Source organism: Bombus fervidus, chromosome 10, assembly GCF_041682495.2.
Source record: "Bombus fervidus isolate BK054 chromosome 10, iyBomFerv1, whole genome shotgun sequence".
NCBI lineage: Eukaryota > Metazoa > Arthropoda > Insecta > Hymenoptera > Apidae > Bombus > Bombus fervidus.
This window is the reverse complement of record NC_091526.1, coordinates 7506963-7534263: the sequence shown is the minus strand read 5'-3', so window position 1 is coordinate 7534263 and position 27301 is coordinate 7506963. Positions and strand designations below refer to the sequence as shown.

General features: G+C 38.5%; 2 protein-coding genes across 2 annotated transcripts; both read left to right on the top strand.

Annotated features, from left to right (window-relative positions):
• Positions 1-663: 663 nt before the first annotated feature.
• On the top strand, positions 664-1812 carry LOC139991661 (uncharacterized). The gene has a single exon (XM_072011923.1). It carries the CDS (start codon positions 664-666, stop codon positions 1810-1812), a length of 1149 nt encoding a protein of 382 aa, XP_071868024.1.
• Positions 1813-2754: 942 nt separating this feature from the next.
• On the top strand, positions 2755-5873 carry LOC139991660 (uncharacterized). The gene is made up of 2 exons (XM_072011922.1): positions 2755-3403; positions 3460-5873. The coding sequence occupies exons 1-2, from the start codon at positions 2755-2757 to the stop codon at positions 5871-5873; spliced, it is 3063 nt and encodes a 1020-aa protein (XP_071868023.1).
• The last annotated feature ends 21428 nt before the right edge of the window (positions 5874-27301 follow it).

The following is a 27301-nucleotide window of genomic DNA, read 5'->3' as shown; positions in this document are numbered from 1 at the left end:
GTCTAACACGTTTCTACCTTTAAATCAATCCGTTTCGTAAAGTCTAACTATCTCATCGGGAGATATCGTCAAGTCGGGTTATACTTCTGTAACGCATTAACTGTATTCATCATCAAATACTTGTGACGTTCATAATATTGTGTAATCCATTGTTGAATATATATATATATATCATATTAACCTGTTAACGCAGCGTTGATTTCAATTAACCACCCCTGTTATCCTAATCGAAACAAGGGGAGCGACTATTTCGCGGCGTCGATTAACCGAATCGTAGCGAGAATTTACGCCTCTCTCTGACGCGTTTTCCTCGCGACCGCGTCTCTCCGCGAACGGTCGTAACATTGGTCCTTCGAGCCGGATTCAGTGATAAGTGAAAGGTGCAAACCAGTGACACCCACTACCATACAGTGCCACATGAATCCAACATAACCAGTAGCGGAAGCGTTACCTCCAGCGAAGTCAGTAACGTCAAGGGGCCGTCACCTTGGGAGAGGCACAATTCGACGATTGAAGAACGCAACCACGCAGTCTCCCGCCGCAGCTGGACAATCATCAACACATTCAATCTCCTGTCGCATAATACCGAGTAACAACCGATAACCGAACCAACATCCACAACACAACCACCAGGTAAGCTCGTTCAAAACATCAAAATCAGTCATGGCTCCCAATCTGGAAGAGCGCACGAAACAATTGATACTCCAACGAGAAGGGTTCAGAAAGGGGTTGGAGGCATTTCGCATGATCATCGATAATTACGAGGAAGGGACACCTATACATGCTATCCAACGTAATCTGAAAGAATTAGAGGTAGAATTCACATCGTTCAAAAAAAATCAATGTGAACTAGACGATAGGGACGAGGGCCCAACACAGCAGGACCGCATCGATTTACAACAGACGTTCTATGTCGTCACCGGGAGAGCGACCACTATAATCAGTAACGCAACCAAACAATCAGAACCGACCACCCAGACTCCTACGTCGAACTTGTCGAACATCCCATCACCAGAGTCCGCCGACTTGCCAAAAATTCAATTACCCACCTTTTCGGGAGCCTATGAGGATTGGCCAGGTTTCGCGGATCAATTTCGCTGCACGGTTCATGATAACCCTCGCATTGACGACTACAAACGACTAACATACCTCCGCTCCTGTTTAACGGATGAAGCGGCTCTCACTATATCCTCGCTAAGTAACGTGGCCGCCAATTATTCAATCGCGTGGGAAATATTAGAAGAGCGATATAACCGGCCCGCTAAAATCGTTGAAAGACACCTACAAGAGATATTCAACATTGGTTCCTTCTCGCGCACAGCACACCGAGATTTACAGTCCTACACGACCAAGCTAGAATCGCACTACAAGGCCTTAGAATCCCTTGGACAACTGACCGCAGATACCGTGCTACTATATCTGTGCACCTCTAAATTAGATCGAGAAACCGATCTACTTTGGAAGGATAGGATAAAATCCACACCATTCCCCACGTTCAAGGAATTCCTGAGATTTTTGAACGAGCGGTGTCGAGTCATAGAACTTCCAAGAACGACACGCCAAACGCGCAGGCATGCATTTATCACATCGCAGTTTTCGCCACGTTGTCCAATTTGCTGTGGACCACACAAAATCTGGACTTGCAACGACTTCAGGACACGCACCATCGACGAACGCCGTGCGGCCGCGGAAGAAATATCAGCGTGTATCAATTGCCTGATGACAGGACACTCGCGTTCGCAGTGTACCGCCAGCTCCTGTCGTATATGCGGACAACGCCACCACACTCTTTTGCATAGACCCGACGCTTAGCTTCCGGACCGGGCCCTCGCTAACAACCGCACACCCGCGACAACACCTCCCGGCATGAGAAAAAAACCATCCTCGTATCCAAATGATATACCAACAACTCCATCATTTCCTAGTCAGTTCACCAATACTCAACGACAAACTACACAGTGACAAAGACAAACAGACGCAACAAGGGACACCGACTCACCGACCATAAATTCGTCCACCTCATTATCCAACGATCTATTAATCACGGCATGCATCAACATATTAAACAACCGAGGTCAGCCAGTGCGCTGTCGAGCGTTGCTAGATACCGGCTCCAGCATGAATTTCATGACCGAGCGTCTCGCAAATTCCTTAGGAATTCCTCAACATAAATGTTCTATCCCAATCGGAGCCCTGGATACCTTGTCAATGACTTCAAATCGCTTTATTACAGCCACAATCACATCTACTAACAAAAGCTACCAACGCGCCCTAACGTTCCTTGTCATACCGACAATCTCGACATCCATTCCTTATCAACCCATAGACCGATCAACGATCCCGATACCTAAGAATATCCAACTGGCTGACCCAACATTTCATTTACCAGCCCCAATCGATATCTTGATAAGCTCAGGGCCCACAGTTGCGACATTATGTGTCGGTCAAATCAATCTCAATCCACCAACAGGCCCCGATCTGCGCCTGCAAAAAACACAATTCGGTTGGGTCATCGGGGGGAGCCCACTCCTCCAATCGACTGCAAGAGTCTTTCACACCTCCACGGCAAATCTTGAAACGGACCTCACCCGCTTTTGGGAACTCGACGAGGGACCACTAACGAAACACGTATCAGAGGCGGACCGACGATGCGAGGAACATTTCCAAAATCACGTCCAACGCACTAGTGAAGGGCGATACATCGTCGCACTCCCCTTCAACGAGAAACTTCCCTCACTCGGATCATCTAAGACAATGGCGATGAAACGACTCGCCTCTCTCCATCGCCAATTCCAACGAAACCGACAATTCGAAACCGCATATCGGGCGGTCATTCAGGAGTATCTGGAATTGGGTCACATGACAAAAATCACATCACATTACCAATCAGGTGAGGAATGCTATCTACCACATCACGGCGTAATCAAGGAATCCAGTCAAACGACGAAGCTCCGAGTCGTGTTTGACGGATCGGCGCCGACCACCACCGGCGTTTCTTTAAACGATATACTTCATACGGGACCGAAACTACAAGAGGACTTATTCTACATTCTCCTGAGATTCCGTTCGCATCAATACGTTCTTACAGGCGACATCGAAAAAATGTATCGACAATTTATTGTACGGCCAGACGACCGAAAATTTCAACAGATTTTGTGGCGTAACACAAAGGGAGAAGTTGACACCTATCAACTCAACACAGTGACGTTCGGGCTTTCAATGGCCCCGTACCTAGCCATTCGGTGCCTCAAACAATTGGCGGACGACGAGGGACACCGATATCCACGGGCGGCAGCAGTCTTGCAACGAGATTTCTATGTCGACGATGTCCTCACAGGAGTTGATACAAAGGTCGAGGCACGAGCATTAAGAACGGAACTCACAGAATTGCTTAGATCAGCCGGTTTAAATATCCGAAAATGGGCGTCGAATAACCGGGAACTATAAACGGACTCTCAGAACAGGACATAAATGACAAGCTTCTTCTCGGCGAATCACAAACCGTAAAAACTCTAGGTGTTGTTTGGAATTCATCTGACGATTCGATCCTGTATTCCGTCAAGGTCAATCCCCTCACCCGTCAAATTACGAAGAGAACAATCAGCTCTGAAATCGCCAAAATTTACGACCCTCTTGGATTGCTTGCACCAGTAATCATTCGAGCGAAGCTGCTGCTTCAACAAATCTGGACATTGAAGATCGATTGGGACGAATCGCTACACACAGAGTGGCGCAAATACTATACGCAGTTGCCATTATTAAATAACATAAGGTTTCCACGCAAAACCATAGTCAAGTCCGCAACGGAGATTGAGTTACATGGATTTTGTGACGCCAGCGAAAGGGCGTACGGGGCATGTGTTTACCTTCGCACGATCACTGCGGAGGGCCAGGTCTGGACACGACTCCTCACTGCGAAGTCAAAGGTAGCTCCGCTCAAATCGCTAACCATTCCAAGACTGGAACTGAGTGGAGCACTTCTTCTCACGTCATTGACCACCGCAGTACTTCAGGCGTTACGAAACAATATCTCTCGGACCGTTTACTGGACGGACTCCACCATCGTAATTCATTGGATTAATATATCGCCCCATATGCTGAAAACTTTTGTTGCTAATCGAGTAGCAGACATTCAAGGTAAGACTCACACCTCAGATTGGCGTCACATTCCCACCACGGACAACCCTGCGGATCTCATATCCCGAGGTCAATCACCTGAAGATTTTCTGCAATCAACCATTTGGCAACAGGGGCCGGAATGGCTCCGACAACCTGAAGAATGCTGGCCGACATGGAGCCCCGCACCACTAACCGAGATACCAGAGCAGAAAAAGGCAACCTGCCTATCATTGACTCCCGCCGACCGCAGTCTACTAGAGAGATTCTCCTCGTGGCCAAAACTTATCAGAATCATCGCTCGTTGCCTACGATGGCGACGAAAACAGGATCGAGGGAACCCTCTGACCATGCATGACTTAACCATTGCGCATAATAAATTAATCATACTGTTGCAACTATGCTATTTTCCAGACGTAATCCGCGACCTCCAAGCAAATCGAAATTCCACAGTGAAAGGAAAACTACAGCGACTCAATCCATTTCTGGACAAGGACGGGATGCTGCGAGTCGGAGGCCGACTCAGTCACGCAACACTACCTTTCAATCAAAGGCACCCAATCATCCTGCCCAAATCGACAACCACCGCGCTCATAATCGAGCACAAGCACCTTCTAAATCTCCATGCCGGAACCCAAGCTACCCTATACGCCCTCCGAAGATCCTATTGGCCTATCGACGGCCGCAGTCAGGTTTGGAGCACGGTGAAGAAGTGCGTTCGTTGTTGCCGTGCTAATTCACCTCCAGTGGATTACGTAATGGGGGACCTCCTAGCCGCACGAACAACGGAATCGCGGCCGTTCACCAACGTCGGAATCGATTATTGCGGACCATTTTTCATCAAGGAGCGAAGGGATCGCAACCGACGCAAAATAAAGGCGTACGTGGCAATTTTCATATGTCTCTCAGTGAAGGCTGTCCACATCGAGTTGGTCAGTGATCTCACCAGCGAGGCCTTCATTGCTGCTCTACGAAGATTCATTGCTCGCCGAGGACTCTGTTCGAGTATTTACTCTGATAACGGCACCAACTTCGTCGGCGCCAACAACGAGCTGCAGGAACTCCGAAACCTCCTACGGTCCGACAATCACAAGGTAAAGGTTCAGGCCTTTTTAGCCGATCGGCAGATCGAATGGCACTTCATTCCTCCCAACTCACCGCACTTCGGCGGGCTGTGGGAGGCTGCCGTGAAATCCTTCAAACAACACCTCAAACGTGTCGCAGGTAATGAGCTTCTGTCATTCGAGGGCTTAAACACCCTCATCATCGAAATCGAATCGGTCCTCAATTCCCGTCCACCGACTCCGATATCCACAGATCCGAACGATCTCCTGGTCCTTACTCCCGGTCACTTCCTTATCGGAGACTCACTAACTGGTTTGCGGGATCGAGATTTCACAGACACTCCAACCAATCGCCTCTCCAGCTGGCAGCACATTCAACAGATTAAACAGCATTTTTGGCGTCGCTGGCATCTGGAGTATCTCAATGAATTGACCATACGTAATAAATGGAGAAAGGGCAGCCACGGCATTCGAGAAGGCTCCATCGTCCTCCTCCGAGAAGACAACGTTCCCCCAATGCAATGGCCATTGGGCAGAATAATCAAGGTCCAGCCCGGCGCAGACGGCATCATACGAACGGCTACCGTTCGAACTGCAACGAGCACCCTGGATCGGAGCATCAAGCGGTTGGTATCACTACCAAGCCGATCGACGCCAGACGACTCCGACACAATCAACAGCGACAACGTCTGACGAGAAACCTACCTCACGACATCAACCATATCATTTGATCGGGAACCTCTCAACGGGGGAAGTATGTTACGTCGGCCGACTCTCTACCTGGACCGGGCCTCGCATCGCGAGCGGGATGGCAACCATATGTCTGCACATCCTTATTGCGTACTCTAAAGAATCTCAAGGACCGACCATAAATCTTAGAAAATTCCAACTAAAGTCTCTCAGGTCGAACAAGGATCTTTTCTACGAAAGCATTTTCTAAGATCTCTGGTTTGTGTCCGGAAAACACTTTAAAATTAGTTCTTTTTCACACGTGCGATGTTTCCCACCACCAACTTTCTATCGAGGGCGGTAAGGCCCCTCCTAGTCCACCAACAATCGTAATAGCCAATAGAAACAATGTCTATTACCCTCACTTTCCTGGCCAAAAACTGTCATCAACAAATCCGATGATCCCGTGTGCTAGACACACCCTTTCCTAGCTCTCCTCTGACACAGCATCGTCACTCTCAGCGTATTCAGTTTTCGTCGTCCGAACAATCAACAAGTCTAACACGTTTCCACCTTTAAATCAATCCGTTTCGTAAAGTCTAACTATCTCATCGGGAGATATCGTCAAGTCGGGTCATACTTCTGTAACGCATTAACTGTATTCATCATCAAATACTTGTGACGTTCATAATATTGTGTAATCCATTGTTGAATATATATATATCATATTAACCTATTAACGCAGCGTTGATTTCAATTAACCACCCCTGTTATCCTAATCGAAACAAGGGGAGCGACTATTTCGCGGCGTCGATTAACCGAATCGTAGCGAGAATTTACGCCTCTCGCTGACGCGTTTTCCTCGCGACCGCGTCTCTCCGCGAACGGTCGTAACAATTACAAATTGAAATGTTATATAGATTCTTTCTTTTTGGGACCCTTGACCACGAATCAACTTCATCTTTGGCTATTATAATAAAATTATATTTGTCATAAACTGTTATTGAATATAGATTAAGACAGTTTTACCATAGAAATGCAATTTTAGTTTCAGCTGATAAAAAATATAAAAATTATAGTAACGGTTATTATAATAGATTGTTTGAAGGCGTCAATTTACAATAAAAATTTAAAAATTATTTGAAAGTTGGAGATAATGAAAACTGAAGTTTTATTAACTTTAGTAACTTTAATAATAAGGAAGATTGAAAATCTAATAAACTTTGATAAGTATAAAAAATGAAACTCTAATATGCAAGTTTATAATCTAAAAATTAAAAGTCTAATGATTTCTAAAACATGTTAGTCATTTGTTTCATAATTCGGTATTAAGACTTTAACACTTAATTTATTTTAATGAAAGAATAACCTCAGAAAATGCTAACCTCCCAAATTTTCAATCAAATTGTATTTCCCAATCGATAGTGACCAAAGAAAAATATACAGAATAGACATAATTGAAGTACGATATGTAAAATACTTAGATTCTTGGCTTTTGAGCCACTGTTAGAACATTCCCAAAGAAGATGAAGAAGTTGAAGCAGTGATATGTCTATAACAAAACATAAGATATCATTAATATCGTTAAACTTGAAACTTTAGTAATAATAAAGACTAAACTCCAATAAGGAAGTAAATTGGAACTCTAATATAAAAGTTTGAGGACAAAACATTTGAGAACCTTGAGAACCAAACGGTGTCCAACGGTATCCAACGGTGTCCAACGGTATCCAACGGTGTCCAACGGTATCCAACGGTGTCCAACGGTATCCAACGGTGTCCAACGGTGTCCAACGGTGTCCTACGGTGTCCCACGGTGTCCCTCGATGTCCCACGATGTCTCTCGACGTCCCACGATGTCCCACGTTGCAGTCCAGCATAGATTATCCACAGCTTTTGGTGATCCAAACTGGGCTGGAGCGTAGTTCTTAGCTTGGTATCGTTTACCAAAGATTAATGAACTGATTAATTTTTGGAAAACGATGCCAATTACCAGGTCTCACCACGAGGAGGTGACTACGCACGAGACCCGCCCATGAATTATTTAACATTATGCATCGGTCTCGACATTCAACCTATTGGCTAGAATGTCGAGTTCTGACTCTACTCGATCATGGGCCTGCGTAAAGAAATAGTTGTTTCATAGCCTAGCTGCGAAACACATATCTCCAACGCAGCACTTACATGAATCTTTACAAACGCAAAACAAAGCTTACACGACGCAATATCTATCTCCCACACAACGCAACATATATCTCACACACAACGATTACATCGATCAGTACAAACATCGCACAATAATTTGCAACCCTATCGGCATCATTCCGTATCGAAGATACATTTGTCTAACTTGGAACGTAAGAAAAGAAATGGGGCTACTATGGAAAAGGAGCCCCAACAATCAGACGATGAAGAAAAACCGCGGCTCGCCCGGAACGAACGTAATCGCGATCTCTCGAAAGAACTAACAAACCTACGTGACGTACCCCCGTGCACCAGATAACTCAAAGATTCAGTGGAAGCGCAAGCATTGACCTTCGCTCGATTCCTGTCACGTCGTTTGGATCTTATCACGGTCGATGGCACTTACCGATGATACCAGTGTCCAGCAAATGGGCCTGCGATTTAACACACTCCAACTGAACAGTTGAACCCGGGAAGGGACCGCTGAACAGGATTACAAAGGCAAGGCCCCAACTGAACAGTGGGGTCCACCCCCGCGAGTTCGAACAGAATTACGGAGGACATTAAATGCAGGTCCCCTGTCCAAGTACCGAAGTACGAATCGGACAGTATTGCAGAACTGCGACTCTATCGTCAACAGATTCACAGGTATCACCAGCGTGATGACAACGCCCGCGATTCGAGGCAAACGACGAACAGTCGTCGAGTAGTCACCAAGACAAGAGGTGTCCTTGGGCGACCAGGGAATCCAAAGAGTTGTCCCGTGTACGTTGACCCGCGCGTACCCGGAATACGCGCGAGCGAGTACGCCACGCGGCAGTTTGCAAGAACTGAGCGATCGTGAAACGATAAATCGCGGGAACAATTTTTCTAATGTGGTAAGCGAGGTGATCAAGAGAGAAAAGATTTTTATTTTTTCAGAGATAAAACTCGCAGAATGGATTCCAAGATAGACAAGTATCGTTCTATAGAATGAGCTTACAATGTATTACAATACATAACATAGGTATCTACCTTATGACTAATTAGGGCTAAAACGCACGCATCCGACGTTGTCCCACGGCGTCCCACGGTGTCCCACGGCGTCCCACGGTGTCCCACGGCGTCCCACGGTGTCCCACGTCGTCCCACTGTGTCCCACGTCGTCCCACGTCGTCCCACGGCGTCCCACGGCGTCCCACGGCGTCCCACGGCGTCTCACGGCGTCCCACGGTGTCCCACGTCGTCCCACGGTGTCCCACGGCGTCCCACGTTGCAGTCCAGTGTAGGTCATCCAAAATTCTTTTGGCGGCTTTTGGATATTCACACTGGACCAACGGTATCCAACGGTGTCCAACGGTGTCCAACGGTGTCCAACGGTGTCCCACGGCGTAACACAGCGTCCCACGGCGCAACACAGCGTCCCACGGCGTAACACAGCGTCCCACGGCGTAACACAGCGTCCCATGTCGTTCCACGGCGTCCCACGTCGTTCCACGGCCTCCCACGGTGTTCCACGCTACAGTCCAGTGTAGATCATCCAAAATTCTTTTGGCGGCTTTTGGAGATCCACGATGGGCCAACGGTGTCCCACGTTGCAGTCCAGTGTAGATCATCCAAAATTCTTTTGGCGGCTTTTGGAGATCCACGCTGGGCCAACGGTGTCCCACGTTGCAGTCCAGTGTAGGTCATCCAAAATTCTTTTGGCGGCTTTTGGATATCCACACTGCACCAACGGCGTCCAACGGTGTCCAACGGTGTCCAACGGTGTCCCACGGCGTCCAAAGGCGTTCCACGGCGTCCCACGTCTTTCCACGGCGTCCCACGTCTTTCCACGGCATCCCACGGCGTTCCACGGCGTTCCACGGCGTCCCACGGTGTCCCACGACGTTCCACGGCGTCCCACGGCGTCCCACGGCGTCCCACGGCGTCCCACGGCGTCCCACGGCGTCCCACGGCGTACCACGGCGTACCACGGCGTACCACGGCGTCCCACGGCGTCCCACGGCGTCCCACGGCGTTCCACGGCGTTCCACGGCGTCCCACGGCGTCCCACGGCGTCCCACGGCGTCCCACGGCGTCCCACGGCGTCCCACGGCGTCCCACGGCGTCCCACGTTGCAGTCCAGTTTAGATTATCCAAAATTCTCTTCGTATTTTTTCTTCATCTAAACTGGACTGTATTAGCATGGTTCTTAGCTTGGTATCGAATTATTGTACAATGTTTGTACTGATCGATATAATTGTTTTCCAAAAATTAATCATCTGATTAATCTGCGAAAAAGATTACATTGATCAGTACAACATTGTACAATAATTCGCAATCGTACTGGTAACATTCGATATCAAAGATACATTTGTCTAACTTGGAACGAGAGAAGGAAAATGAAACTATTGACACTGCATATACAATTTAAAGTCTTGCAAAAGATACATACGACTCGTTGTACTAAACTTATGAAAATATCGAGAAGTTATATTACTCCAACGTGATCGCAAAATGTTTCTTTTAAAAATGGGAAAACAGGAAGAAACCTGAACAATCAGGCAATGAAAGAAAAATCATTTGGGTATCTAGCATACATATTTAATATGCTATGAAATTTTCAAATATGTAACTGAAATGTATTTTCTGTAAATTGATAAATTTGAAACAAACATATTTACTGGATTTAGTATATGAAAGAAAGAGGCATCTTTAAAACGAGAACATTTTATACATGAAAAATAAACTAGTACTAATGATCAATTATAGATCAAATTACTATTGATTAAATTTTAGCGAATATAGAGAATCATTTGTATCTTTTTAATCGAAACTAGGGTTACGTTGAAAACAAGAATTTTAAGTAATAGAATTTAAACTGAATTAAAAATTAAAAATTTCATTTAAAATAACTAAGATGAGAGAAAACCTGCTTATTAGAAAATCACTTGCTTCGTCTTTTAACTTTTAACAGTATCTGTTATTTCCTACAACAACATACTGACTTGCAACATAATGTACCGAAAGAGATGCACATAAATAATTTTGTTCAGAATTTTTGTTACAAACGTGACGATTATCGCGAATGAACTTTTGTTTCATGCAAATTGTTACGCCACGAGGCTCAGTAGAGATCATATTTCCAACCGTCGCTCGCGGTCCTTCAGCGTCGCAGATATATCCTCTTATCTGCCCGACGAAAAACATAGATTGTATCGACGAGCGCATAATGATCACGCAGTTCTTTGTTAAAATAACGGTCCGAAATCGACGGTTCCAGAACTCGCTGCCTGGTGACAACTATTCGCTCGTCGATACAATATATGTTTTTCGTGGGGCAGATAAGAGGATATATCTGCGACGCTGGAGGACCGCGAGCGACGGTTGGAAATATGATATCTACTGAGCCTCGTAGCGTAACACAAATGAAATTCGAATATTTATAAAATTCTACATTACTGTTAAAAGATTAAAAATATCGCGGTCGAAAACATTCTAAATGTTATGGTTCTAAGAACGAACAATCACCAGCATTAATTCCAATCGCAATGAATTAAATTTTAAAAAATATTTCAAGCCTTCATAGCAACATTAAGATATTTCATTATAATACTTTTTTACGCATGAAATCGCTCACAATTTCATACATGTAAATATATATTACATATATATACATGTAATAAATGTATGTAATGTAATAATGTAAATATATACATGTAAATATAAATTATACATTCGTAACAAAGTTCTGTATTTTAACAGTCATGGTAACGTTAACGCTGACAAAGGAATATGTCTTATAGCAGTATTTTCAGTAATAAACGTAGTAATAAGGGGGGCATTAATAAGGGACTCTGAAAAAGAAACAAAGCAGTAGCCAGAAGGGCTACTAAAATTCGATCGTCTTCCACTCTATATAAACCCGATCAACGCGCCGAGAGTGGAACTGAATATTCTTGTTTCGCAACGCTAATTTACTACTAATATTTATGAAGCAAAAAATTCTCAAAATCAAACGCGAAGAGTGCTTTGTTATATCTGCAATATCAATTAATCTATCATTAAAGAAAAAAAAAAAAAAAGAAAAGTCTGAAATTTCCCGAAACTTGAGACGCAACGCTAATAAATTTAAATCTACGCACTCGTATTTAAACAATACGCAACACTAATAGCGAGAGATCGTAGTGCAACCATTTAGGAGGTTGCTGATGAACGACCACACTTGCACAGCTCTTGCAGCTGTATCGTGTGATCCAGGAACAGTGTCCGACAAATACAGTCGGAAGGTTTGGGCATTCTGTAAACGCAACTCTACTTAACAAAACGCGATCATTCGTTGTCGCAACGCTAAAGGGAAAAATAAGTAGAACTCGCGATGGAACAACATCGCAACGCTAACTCTTAAAGTGAATTTAATGAAAATTATTATTTACTATATGAAAAAGCAACTTTAAATATTCTGGTATTGCTACTTGCAATACTATAAAATTAATTGAACACTTTTATAATCTAATTTTAAACAATGCAAAACAGGAAAAATTCTAAAAATTGCAAAAGGCAATCGCGATATCGTAATTCGCAACTCTAAAGCAAACGCGATTATCATTTTATCGCAACTCTAATACAACCCGTAATTAATTTATCGCAACACTAATAAGAAAAATCACGAGTGGAGGGCTGACATATCGCAGTGCAACCATTTAGGAGGTTGCCGATGAACGATCACACTTGCACAGCTCTTCCAGCTGTATCGTGTGAGCCAGAAACAGTGTCCGACAAATGCAGTCGGAGGGTTTGGGCATTTTATAAACGCAACTCTACTTAAGAAAACGCGATCATTCATTATCGCAACGCTAACAGGAAAAATTAGTAGAACTCGCGATGGAACAATATCGCAACGCTAACTCTTAAAGTGAATTTAATGAAAATTATTCTTTACTATATGAAAAAGCTACTTCAAATATTCTGATGCTGAAACTTGCAATACTATAAAATTAATTGAAAACTAACATTTTTATAATCTAATTTTAAACAACAGAAAAAAGGATAAATTCTGATACGTATAGTTCTATAAGAAATTCTAAAAATTCATAATAAAATTTGCAAAAGACGATTCACTACTCTAAAGCAAACGCGATTATCATTTTATCGCAACTCTAATTCAAACCGTAATCATTGTCTCGCCACACTAATGCAAAGCCGCGATATTATTTCGTAACTCTAATACAATCCGTGATTAATTCGTCGCAACACTAATACGAAAAATCGCGATTGGCCCAATGGGATGATGGACCGATATATACATCGGCCAAAAACTACTACTACTATTACTACAAACACTAAAAGCGAGCATAGTGACAAAGTAGTAACGATAATGACTTCCCATGCTCTGGACGACCCAGAGGATGGGTAGCCATTGGTAGTTGCCCTCTTGAGTGACAGTTTGTCGGGCCTCTTCGGCATATAGCCTCTTCTTTCTTCGAGCGCAATGCCCGCTGAAACTTAAATCTAAGCTCGAGACTTCTAAATCGCAAACAAAAAAAAAACTTATAAAGGTGAAATAAAAATATAAACCGCGGAAGCTGATGGAAGTGCGCATGGACTGGCCAACGAACACAGCTGTGATCGTTGTCCACTCGCATGTGCGTGCTCGAGCGATAAACGTTCGTTTCGAGCCCACGCGACCGCGACCGCGAAATTCGAAAAATCGATAGGCAAAACCAGAGACGAGAGCATGCTCTACTCGTGCCAGTTTCACCGTCAATTTTTCAAACCAATTTCCAGAAACAGGTTGGTCACACGAAAATGTGCCTACCCGACCAGAGACTGTGCCAACCTGCCCGGCCCTACCTACTTATAATTAACAGACACACCAGAAAGTATACTACCTATCCTACCTAGCGCTATATTTAAAAATGGCAAAACGGGCACACCAACACACTCGCTCCACGGTTCTCACGTAAACGCCCGGGTGCAAAGGACCTACACTAGAGAGGACGTCCCGGGACGCCTCCGACACCCGAGCTTAGCAAACATGCACACTCTAAGGGTACGTACCTTTTTCCTGAAATCGACTGACGAAGGCTAGTGATCATTGCGTACAACGTGATAAGACACGTCTACAGAAATTATATTTTTTAAATGAATATAAGTAAACTTGTAATTATATTTGCAATTAATAGCAATATTATGAGTGCATATACACTTAATCGCGTGGATGATATTATCACAAAATGTGATTGTATCAAGACGTAAATTGAATCGATATAAGTCTCGATATTTTTAATATTTGAAGTTTTAACGAATGAAAAAAAGCGACGCAATTCCAAGGCCTAATAACACACATACACAATGTGGAAATTACGTCGTGCACGATACACTAACGCATCGTCAGTCGCTGAGAAATTATTACATTACTTAATTCTAGATCATCGTGCCCAATGTCTTTCTCCCATTCAAGTAGCACCTGGGCACGTGAATGAGATCCTGACAGTGGGCACGGAAAGGGTTAAACCTGAAAATCCTGATCTAAAAAGATGATTAGTTTGTCCAATTTTTATTTAACGGACTAACTTTCTTTGATTTTATATTTCATTACTTCGTTTCATATTGTAATAACTCTACTTTATTAATTTCATAAATAAGAACAAAATTTTAATATTGCAAAAGAGGTAGCGTTAATTGAAAAAAGATTAAGATTCGATCAAATGGAACAGTTGACTCTAAATATATTACTAAGAAAGAAATAATCTCAGGCGATCTCTTTATCAAAGCACATACTCGAAAATGCAGAAGCAGTGTTCAAAATTATTGCTTTGATTAAAACATCTGCCTGTCGCGAAGTGTCTTCTTGCACGTAAAATTTCACACATTTTTGTACGGAAAAAAATGAATTTTACTTAATATTGACTTACCTGATAAACGTGACTTAATATTGTCACGATCAATTCATTGCTAAAAATCAAGTATATTTATATGTCATACAGGTATATTCGTGTAGATATTTGCCATTTGCAAATATTCATACGGAATATTAACACTCATATTTATAAATAACACGAATATATTCGGAAATGTATATGTTTAACCTAACTATTAAAAAACTAATTATTATAATCGCGATATGCAAGAAGACCTATCCTAAACTAATAAATTTGAAAAAAAAATGTTACTACTCGCGGGTATAAAAAATACCCGCGGTCACTATGCTCGCAAGAAATTCTACGTAATACAACCGATCACCCGTGCCGATTCGGACCTTTCATCCTACGACATGATTGAGTGACCGGAGGAACGGAAATGCATGCGACTCACCGTTCGATGCGAAGAAACAGAGGACGTTACCCTGGATGCTGTGGTATCCCAGCGAATATCATCAGGGAGACTAACATCAGGCAGGAATCGTTGAATGGCCAATGGTAGCAACGGGGGTTGCGAAAAATCTGTTACAAAAGAAAACATGATGAGTGATTGCTGACTATTTGAAAAGTTGGAGATAATGAAAAATGGAGGTTTATTAACTTTAGCAACTTTAGTAATAATAAAGATTGAAATTCTAATAAACTTTGATAAGTATAAAAACTGAAACTCTAATATGAAAGTTAAAAATCTAAAAATTATGAATCTAATGATTTCTTAAATATGTTAGTTATTTGTTTCATAATTCGGTATTAAGACTTTAACACTTATTTTATTTTAATGAAAGAATAACCACAGAAAACACTAACCTCCCAAATTTTCAATCAAATTGTATTCTTTAATTGATAGTGATCAAAGAAAAGTATACCGAATAGATATAATAGAAGTACGATATGTAAAAATACTTACATTCTTGGCCTTTGAGCCACTATTAAAACATTCTCAAAGAAGATGAAGAAGTTGAAGCAGTGATATGCCTATAACAGAACATGAGATATCATTAATATCGTTAATACGTAATAACAAACTTGAAACTTTGGCAATAATAAAGAGTAACGTCTAATAAATATGTAAATTGGAACTCTAATACAAAAGTTTTGAAAACAAAACATTCAGTGATTTTTTATGCGTATCAGACGGTTTTATCGTACTTTAATATTAAGACTTTAAGATTTTATTTCAATTAAAAAGGACATTTATAACTTTCTAAAATATCATTAATTTTTATTTTATAATTAACAATATTTCAAACAAAATATAATAAATAGAACAAATTGAAATACAATATATAAAACTACTTACATTCTTGAGCTCCTGGAGAGGCTTTATCCTCTTGAGAGTGGCACTGACTCTAATACCGAAAACGAATATTCAAAAAATTAAATGTATAAAAAAGAAAAAGAAAAGACTACGTTACCACGACCGCGTAAATTATAATCGGCGAACAAGAACTCTAATATCGCGTACAAATTTGATTGATAAAATTTTATTATTTTCGCGTGTGATTATTCGATCGAATTTAATCAAAACTATCGTGATTTTAAAATATTGAAAAGAAACTATCGCGTAACAAACACTGACTCTACAACCGCATTGCGCGCGGTCACAAATATTTCCTGAAAATAAAGCTGTTTAAGGGCGGTGGTGAGGGTGGGGTTGGAAAAGAAGCGAAACATCGTTTCGACAATTTTCTTCTTTTTCCTATCGGACGTTTACTTAGAAGATACTGCTACTTTTTTACACTCAAAAATTATTATTAAGAAATTGGAATAAGTTTGAAAAATATTATTTAGTTGAAAATTGTGAGATATTTCTCGATAGCCAACAAATGCTTACGAATACCGTGAATGCAGTGCAATCGTTTGCAAGAATTATATTGTTCGTAATTAGAATATATACTGTGAATTTTCGTTATTAGAATACGAAATATACATTACACTAATACACTATAGTCGCGTGTTATAAATATTGGAAAATATTTGCAAGAATTCAAAAGTTCACCACTAAATATACTTAAAGAATACTGCACAAACGCGCGCGAAACCTTGCTTCGGGGTATTTGAATCTAACTGTTATTAGGGTGTAAGTTTATGACGTTAACTGTAGCAAATTCACATACTGTAGCAAAAGAAATTGAATTCAGATAAGTAAATTGTTTTGATATAACTCAATTTAAACAATAAGATAATTCGTTAAAAATTTGTTTGAAATAAGAGAATGATTTCATACATAGGAAATAGAACATTAATTTATTTAATCGTCTTTATGTTCATTTTAGCATTCCAAATAATTAAGAAATTATCTATTATGAAATATGTATCAAATATACTTTAAAATAAATATCAATTGTATATCAAACGTAATCCATATTCGAATAAAAAGACGACAGAATTTTTCATACAAAACTGTCTTAGTTAAAATATACTTATCGGATTGATCCTTAATAGTCTTCGCATCCATATGTCAATTTTTCTGTTACTTTTATATTATCTCTGCTTTCGACAAATAAGTTACTCGAAAAATTACTAGAAATTAAAACAAATGTATAAAATAATTAAATGAAATTATAGTTTAGATTCAGTGGAAAAGAAGAATAGATTTTTACATTTCGTTCCAAGTCAGAAAAGTATCGATGTACAGAATGGGCTTACAATACACTTGTCCCACGGTGTCCAGCGGTGTCCAACGGTGTCCCACGTTGTCCAACGTTGTCCAACGGTGTCCAACGGTGTCCAACGGTGTCCAACGGTGTCCAACGGTGTCCAACGGTGTCCAACGGTGTCCAACGGTGTCCAACGGTGTCCAACGGCGTCCCACGTTGCAGTCCAGTCTAGATCATCCAAAATTCTTTTCGCGGCTTTTGCTGACCCAAACTGGACTGGTGCGTAGTTCTTAGCTTGGCATCGTTTTTCAAAGATTAATCAACTGATCAATTTTTGGAAAACGATACCAATTACCAGGTCTCACCACGAGGAGGTGACTACGCACGAGACCCGCCCATGAGTTATTTAACATTACGCATCGGTCTCGACATTCAACCTATTGGCAAGAATATCGAGTTCTGACTCTACTCCATCATGGGCCTGCGTAAAGAGATAGTTATTTCGTAGCCTAACCGCGAAACACCTATCTCCTAAGCAGCAGTTACACGAATCTTTACAAACGTAAAACAAAGCTTACACGACGCAATATCTATCTCCCACACAACGCAACATGTATCTCATACATAACGATTACATCGATCGGTACAAACATCGCACAATAATTTGCAACCCTATCGGCATCATTCCGTATCGAAGATACATTTGTCTAACTTGGAACGAAAGAAAAGAAATGGGGCTACTATGGAAAAGGAGCCCCAACAATCAGACAATGAAGAAAAACCGCGGCTCGCCCGGAACGAACGTAATCGCGATCTCTCGAAAGAACTAACAAACCTACGTGACGCACCCCCGTGCACCAGATAACTCAAAGATTCAATGGAAGCGCAAGCATTGACCTTCGCTCGATTCCTGTCACGTCGTTTGGATCTTATCACGGTCGATGCCACTTACCGATGATACCAGTGTCCAGCAAATGGGCCTGCGATTTAACACACTCCAACTGAACAGTTGAACCCGGGAAGGGACCGCTGAACAGGATTACAAAGGCAAGGCCCCAACTGAACAGTGGGGTCCACCCCCGCGAGTTCGAACAGAATTACGGAGGACATTAAACGCAGGTCCCCTGTCCAAGTACCGAAGTACCAATCGGGCAGGATTCCGGACCTGCGACTCAATCGTCAACAGATTCACAGGTATCACCTACGTGATGACAACGCCCGCGATTCGAGGCAAACGACGAGCAGTCGTCGAGTAGTCACCAAGACAAGAGGTGTCCTTGGGCGACCGTCGAATCCACAGAGTTGTCCAGTGCACGTTGACCCGCACGTACCCGGAATACGCGCGAGCGAGTACGCCACGCGCCAGTTTGAAAGAACTGAGCGATCGTGAAACGATAAATCGCGGGAACAATTTTTCTAATGTGGTAAACGAGGTGATCGAGAGAGACGAGATTTATATTTTTCGTTCCAAGATGGATAAGTATTTTTGTACGGAATGAGCTTACAATGCACATAACATAGGTATCTATCTTATGATTAATTAAGGCTAAAACGCACGCATCCCACGGTGTCCCACGGGGTCCCACGATGTCCCACGGTGTCCAACGTTGCCCCCGCGGGGGGGTCTTAGTCCAGTCTAGATCACCAAAATTATTTTGGATAATCAAGACCAGACTATATTCAAGTAGTTTTTAGCTTGATATCGTTTTTCAAATAATAATACTAATATTCAAAATAGTACTTGGTGTATTATTATTTGGAAAACGATACCAATTACCGGGACCCACCACGAGGAGGTAACTACGCTCGGGTCCCATTTACATAAACAGTTTTTAAGCATTGGAAGCAGAGATGTAAAATTATTTTATAACAAAGAAGTAACATGTATTGAAATTTATTAATTAGAAAGGCTGTAGTACGTGGATCTGCATAATCATGCTTGAATATTGAACTTACTATCGAAGAAACGAAACCATGAAAAGGTAACAATTATAGTGCGTATGGATGAATGGTGAGTTGTCGCTGTCTTCGATTAAATTGCACTTGCTTCCTTCATTCCACGAATACGGTAAATAAATTAAAAAATACTACTATATAGAAATACAATAGCACTTTAGGGACTTGAAAGATTTCGTAAATATTAAATAAAACAAAATAAATCATTAATTTACTCACAACGAATTGATGGTATTCATTCATGAAATGTTATAAATTAATAGCTTAAATGTTATAAATTAATAGCTTAAATGTTATAAATTAATGGCTTAAATGTTATAAATTAATGGCTTACATGTTATAAATTAATAGTTTAAATGTTAGAAATTAATGGCTTAAATGTATAAAATAACAGTTTAAATGTTGTAAATTAATAGCTTAAATGTTGTAAATTAATAGCTTAAATGTTGTAAATTAATAGCTTAAATGTTGTAAATTAATAGCTTAAATGTTATAAATTAATAGCTTAAATGTCATAAATTAATGGCTTACATGTTATAAATTAATAGTTTAAATGTTAGAAATTAATGGCTTAAATGTATAAAATAACAGTTTAAATGTTGTAAATTAATAGCTTAAATGTTGTAAATTAATAGCTTAAATGTTGTAAATTAATAGCTTAAATGTTGTAAATTAATAGCTTAAATGTTGTAAATTAATAGCTTAAATGTTATAAATTAATAGCTTACATGTTATAAATTAATAGTTTAAATGTTAGAAATTAATGGCTTAAATGTATAAAATAACAGTTTAAATGTTGTAAATTAATAGCTTAAATGTTGTAAATTAATAGCTTAAATGTTGTAAATTAATAGCTTAAATGTTATAAATTAATAGCTTAAGTGTTGTAAATTAACGGTTTAGACGTTATAAATTACTAGTTCAATGTTATTGTTAATATTTTTTGTTTATTTACCTTATATTTGAGTTCTTCGATGATCACTCTCCGGCAGTTCAGGAGCAAAAGAGCTCGCGCGCGATTTCCGTGTTCCTTATATACCTTGACAAAGTGTCGAGATGTCAATCAAACGGTAACGATCTTTTGACATAGCAAAAGACAGTTTTTCCGTTATAACAAAATCACATTGAACAATTTCTTAATATTTATCGTAAATTGGCGCCTTCAACGATTTAATACGATATCCATTTTTATCATTTTAATAGTTTCTACAAGCTAAGACTAATTTCACACTTCTTTGACACTAGTTTTCTACTATCGATTAGTTTGAACAAAAAGGGGAAAAAAGCCTAACGGCAGTCGATGACGTTACTGTGAAATAAGTTAAGGTATTAAATAATCAGACAGATAAAATTCATATTAAACATTATATTATATTATCGATATTGGTTCATTTACTCGTGCTAATTACAAAATAAAATGCTCTTTTTTCTTGAATAACACCTACATCAGTGTGTCCGATATTTAAAATTCTTATTTAATGCTTACTTAAAAATCAGGTACCTTCTTAATTCCTCTCAAGTTAAACGATTAAATTTATTCGTTATAGTTCTAACATAAAATGGCTCTTTTATCTTCAATAGTGCCTGCATCGATGTACGTGATACAGTTATTAATTATGTAGCAAATAATACGAACTAATTGGCTGTAATCGCGGTTAGGTATTTCTTCGTTAGATCTATCAAAGGATCTATTTGGCTATTAGCGAGAGACCTATTGATTCCTTGAAGAATGGTTTGATTGTTATAAATTAATGTTTTAAATGTTGTTAATTAATGTTCCCATTGCTATAAATTAATAGTTTAATTGTTATTAATTAGTTGCTAAAAAGTTGTTAATTATTGGTTGGATTGTTATAAATTAATGGTTTAAAATTTGTTAAGTAATTGTTTGATTGTTATAAATTAATGGTATAACTGTTATTAAGTAATGGCTTAAATATTACAAATTAATGCCTTAATTGTTCTTAAGTAATGGTTTAAATATTGTTAATTAACGGTTTGATTGTTATAAATTAATGGCTTAAATGTTATAAATGAATAGCTTAAGTGATATAAATTAATAGCTTAAATGTTACAAATTAATAACTTAAATGTTATAAAGTAATAGTTTAAATGCTGTTGAGTGATAGTTTAAATGTCATAAAATAATGGCTTAAATGTATTGTTCTTGTTATATCTGCAGTTTCAATTAACCTACCATTTAAAAAAGGAAATTCTGAAAATTCCCGAAATTTGAAGCACAACGCTGATAAGTATAAATGTACGCATTCGTATTTAAGAAATAGGCAACACTAATATCGAAAGATCGCAGTGCAACTATTTAGGGGGTTGCCGATGAACGATCATGCTTGTACAGCTCTTGTAGCTGTACGTGTGATCCAGGAACAGTGTCCGACAAATGAAGTCGGAGGGTTTGGGCAGTTTATGAACGCAACTCTACTTGACAAAACGCAATCATTCGTTGTCGCCACGCTGAAGGGAAAAATAAGTAGAACTTGCGGTGGAACTATATCGCAACGCTAACTCTTATAGTGAATTTAGTGAAAACTACTATTTACTATATAAAAAAGCTACTTCAAATATTCTGATATTGAAACTTTTATAATCTAATTTTAAACAATAAAAAACAGGATAAATTCTGATACGTATAGTTCTATAAGAAATTCTAAAAATTCATAATAAAAATTGCAAAAGACAATCGCGATATCGTAATTCGCAACTCTAAAGCAAACGCGATTATCATTTTATCGCAACTCTAATTCAAACCGCAATCATTTTCTCGCTACACTAAATGCAAAGCCGCGATGTTATTTCGCAACTCTAATACAACCCGTAATTAATTTATCGCAACACTAACAAGAAAAATCGCGATTTGCCCAATGGGACGATGGACCGATACATACATCGGCCAAAAAAGCAAAAACTACTACTACTACTACTACTAAAAATACTAAAAGCGAGCATAGTGACAAAGTAGTAACAATAATGACTTCCCATGCTCTGGATGACCCAGAGGATGGGCAGCCATTAGTAGTTGCCCTCTTGAGTGACAGTTTGTCGGGCCTCTTCGGCTTATAGCCTCTTCTTTCTTCGGGCGCAATGCCCGCTGAAACTTAAATCTAAGCTCGAGTCTTCTAAATCGCAAACAAAAAAGAAAAATTTATAAAATAAAAATATAAACCGCGGAAGCTGAATGAAGTGCACATGGACTGACCAACGATCACAGCGGTGATCGTTGCTCACTCGCACGTGCGTGCTCGAGCGATAAACGTTCGTTTCGAGCCCACTCGCGACCGCGACCGCGAAATTCGAAAAATCGAGAGGCAAAACCAGAGACGAGAGCATGCTCTACTCGTGCCAGTTTCACCGTCGATTTTTCAAATAAATTTCCAGAAACAGGTTGGTCACACGAAAATGTGCCTACCCGACCAGAGACTGTGCCAACCTGCCCGGCCCTACCTACTTATAATTAACAGACATACCAGAAAGTATACTACCTATCCTACCTATCGCTATATTTAAAAATGGCAAAACAGGCACACCAACACACTCGCTCCACGGTTCTCACACAAACGCTCGGGCGCAAAGGACCTACACTAGAGAGGACGTCCCGGGACGCCTCCGACACCCGAGCTTAGCAAACATGCACACTCTAAGGGTACGTACCTTTTTCCTGAAATCGACTGACGAAGGCTAGTGACCATTGCGTACAATGTGATAAAACACGTCTACAGAAATTATATTTTTTAAATGAATATAAGTAAACTTGGAATTATAATTGCAATTGATAGCAATATTATGAGTGCATATACACTTAATCGCGTGGATGATATTATCACAAATTGTGATTGTATCGAGACGTAAATTGAATCGATATATGTCTCGATATTTTTAATATTTGAAGTTTTAACGAATGAGAGAAAGCGACGCAATTCCACGGCCTAATAACACACATACACAATGTGGAAATTACGTCGTGCACGATACACTAACACATCGTCAGTCACTGAGAAATTACTTAATTCTAGATCATCGTGCCCAATGTCTTTCTCCCACTCAAGTAGCACCTGGGCACGTGAATGAGATCCTGACAATGGGCACGGAAAGGGTTAAACCTGAAAATCCTGATCTAAAAAGATGATTAGTTTGTCCAATTTTTATTTAACGGGCTAACTTTCTTTGATTTTATATTTCATTACTTCGTTTCATATTGTAATAACTCTACTTTATTAATTTCATAAATAAGAACAAAATTTTAATATTGCAAAAGAGGTAGCGTTAATTGAAAAAAGATTAAGATTCGATCAAATGGAACAATTGACTCTAAATATATTACTAAGAAAGAAATAATCTCAGGCGATCTCTTTATCAAAGCACATACTCGAAAATGCAGAAGCAGTGTTCAAAATTATTGCTTTGATTAAAACATCTGCCTGTCGCGAAGTGTCTTCTTACACGTAAAATTTCACACATTTTTGTACGGAAAAAATGAATTTTACTTAATATTGACTTACCTGATAAACGTGACTTAATATTGTCACGATCAATTCATTGTTAAAAATCAAGTATATTTATGTCATACAGGTATATTCGTGTAGATATTTGCCATTTGCAAATATTCATATGGAATATTAACATGCATATTTATAAATAACACGAATATATTCGGAAATGTATATTTAACCTAATTATTAAAAAACTAATTATTATAATCGCGATATGCAAGAAGACCTATCCTAAACTAATAAATTTGAAAAAAGAATGTTACTACTCACGGATATAAAAAATACCCGCGATCACTATGCTCGCAAGAAATTCTACGTAATACAACCGGTCACCCGTGCCGATTCGGACCTTTCATCCTACGACATGATTGAGTGACCGGAGGAACAGAAATGCATGCGACTCACCGTTCGATGCGAAGAAACAGAGGACGTTACCCTGGATGCTGTGGTATCCCAGCGAATATCATCAGGAAGACTAACACCAGGCTGGAACCGTTGAAAGTCCAATGATACAAAAAATAGAGGTTGCCAAAAATCTGTTACAGAAGAAAAGTTGACTATTTGAAAAGTTGAAGATAATGAAAAATGAAGATTTATTAACTTTAGTAATTTTAGTAACAATAAAGATTGAAATTTTAATAAACTGTAATAAGTACTGAGAATTCAGCGGTTTTCGATGCATATCAGAGAAAATTTTATTGTAATCGTATGTTAATACTTTAACAGTTTATTTTATTTAAAAAAAACATTTATAGTTTTTCAAATTATCGATCATTTTTATTTTGTAGTCAAACATAACTAAAACAAAATACATAAATTTGAACAAATTGAAACATAACATATCAATCTACTTACATTCTTCAATTCCTGCAGAGGCTTTATTATCCTCTTGAGAGATGCACTGACTCTAATACCGGAAACGAATGTTCGAAAGTATGTAAAATAAGACTACACTTTCGCGACCGCTAAAGTTATAATCGGCCAACAAGTACTCTAATATCGCGTACAGCATTCTTTAATAACATTTTATTACTTTCGCGTGTGATTATTCGATCGAATATAATCAAAACTATTGTGAGTTTAAAATATTGAAAAGAAACTATTACGTAACAAACACTGACTACAAATATTCCCTGAAAATAAAGCTATTTAAGGGTGAAGTGTGTGGGAGAGGGGTGGGAAAGAAGCGAAATATCGTTTCGACAATTAAATTAATGATTAAAATGTTGTAAATTAATGGCTTAGCTGTTAGAAATTAATGGTTCAGAAGTTATAAATTAATAGTTTATATGTTCTTAACTAAGAGCTTAAATGTTGTTAATTAATAGTTAAAATGTCATAAATTAATGGTTTAATTGTTATAAATTAATAGTTTAAATGTCATAAATTAATAGCTTATATGCTATTAACTAAGAGTTTTAATGTTGTTAATTAATAATTTAAGTGTTGTTAAGTAATAGTTTAAATGTTCTTAATTAATATTTTAAATGTTGTTAACTAAGGGCTTAAATGTTTTTAATTAATAGCTTAACTGTTAACAATTAATGGCTTAAATGATGTTAATTAATAGTTTAAATGTTATAAATTAATGGTATAAATGCTATAAATTAATGGTTTAAATGTTATAAATTAATAGCTTAAATGCTATTAACTAAGAGTTATAATGTTATATTGTTAATTCATAATTTATTTGTTGTTAAGTAATAGTTTAAATGTTCTTAATTAATAGTTCAAATGTTGTAAATTAATGGTATAAATGTTATAAATTAATGATTTAATTATTGTTTATTAATAGTTATATTATATTAATAATTAAATGTTAGAAATTAATAGTTTAATTGTTAAAGATGAATGGCTTAAATGTTGTTTATTAATAGTTTGATTGTTATAAATTAATGGCTTAAATGTTGCTAATTAATAGTTTAAATATTATCAACTAATAGGTTAGATGTTGTTAATTAATAGTTTAAATGTTGCTAACTAAGAGCCTAAATATTGTTATTTAATCGTTTAATTGTTAAAAATTAATGGCTTAAATTTTGTTAATTAATAGTTCAAATGTTATAAATTAATGGCTTAATTGTAATAAATTATTAGTTTTAATGTCATGAATTAGTGGTTTAAACGTTGTTAGTAAATAGTTAAACTGTTATAGCTTAATAGTTTAAATGTGTTAAGTTGATAATTTAATTCGCAACAGATCTTTTTCCATGTTCCCAGTAGCAGAGGTATAGGGCAAATGAGCTCGCGTGCGAGTAGCGTGTTGCTTATATACCATTGCCATGCACTTGACAATGTGCTAAAATGTCAATCGAACGGTAACGATTTTTTGAAATCTTAAAAGTTGGCTGTTTCATTTCGACTCAAACGAATTTAATAATTTTTTAAATTTTTATTGTACATTGACACCTTTAACAATCTATTATAATAATTATTTCTATAATTTTTATATTTTTTATCACCTGAAATTAAATATACATTTCTGGTACTACTTTTTGGTACTACTTTTTGATGTAAAACTGTTTTAATCTATATTCAATACTGGTTTACGATAAGCATAATTTTATTATAATAGTCAAAGATGAAGTTGACCAGTGGTCAAGAGTCGAAAAGTGAAAAAATCTACCTAATATTTCAATTTGTAATAATTATTGATTCTTCGGCATTCTTTTACAAACATTTTCTACTTTGATGATTCATTACAATATATTTTATAACAATTTATCAATTGTCATAACTTAATTATAAGCATATACCATTATTCAATAATTAATTATTAAATATATAAATCTAATATGTTCTTACAGGCACATGTTTGTTTTTACTTTCAAATATAAGATTATGTTATAGTAATAAAAATTTTAGAATTTATACATCAATTAATATCAAAGTAAATAATGATAATAAATTATTTTCAATTAAAGAAATTTCTCTTTTCATGATAGTAGATATGATAGTGGTTTTCAAACACCATTCTAAGTTGCTAACATATTTGTCACGTTTTTCTATTTCTGTTCGAATACATTAAATTTGCGCGCGCTCCTGTATACGAAAATCAAGCGTCTCTATTGGCGCAATATATTAGAAATTTAAATCGAGCATGCTTATTGGCGCAGAATATTGTCAAATGGAATTAAGCGTTCCTATTGGAGCGGAATATTGTCAAATGAAATTGAACTTTTCTATTGGCGCAATAATTTGACACGTCGTATCGAGCGTTCTTATTGGTTCGAAATATTGAAAAGTCGTAGCTTGAAGAAGAAATGTGACGTGAGGTGACGTACTCTTGAAAGTTGTGGGGCGAAAATTTGTCTCGTTCAGCA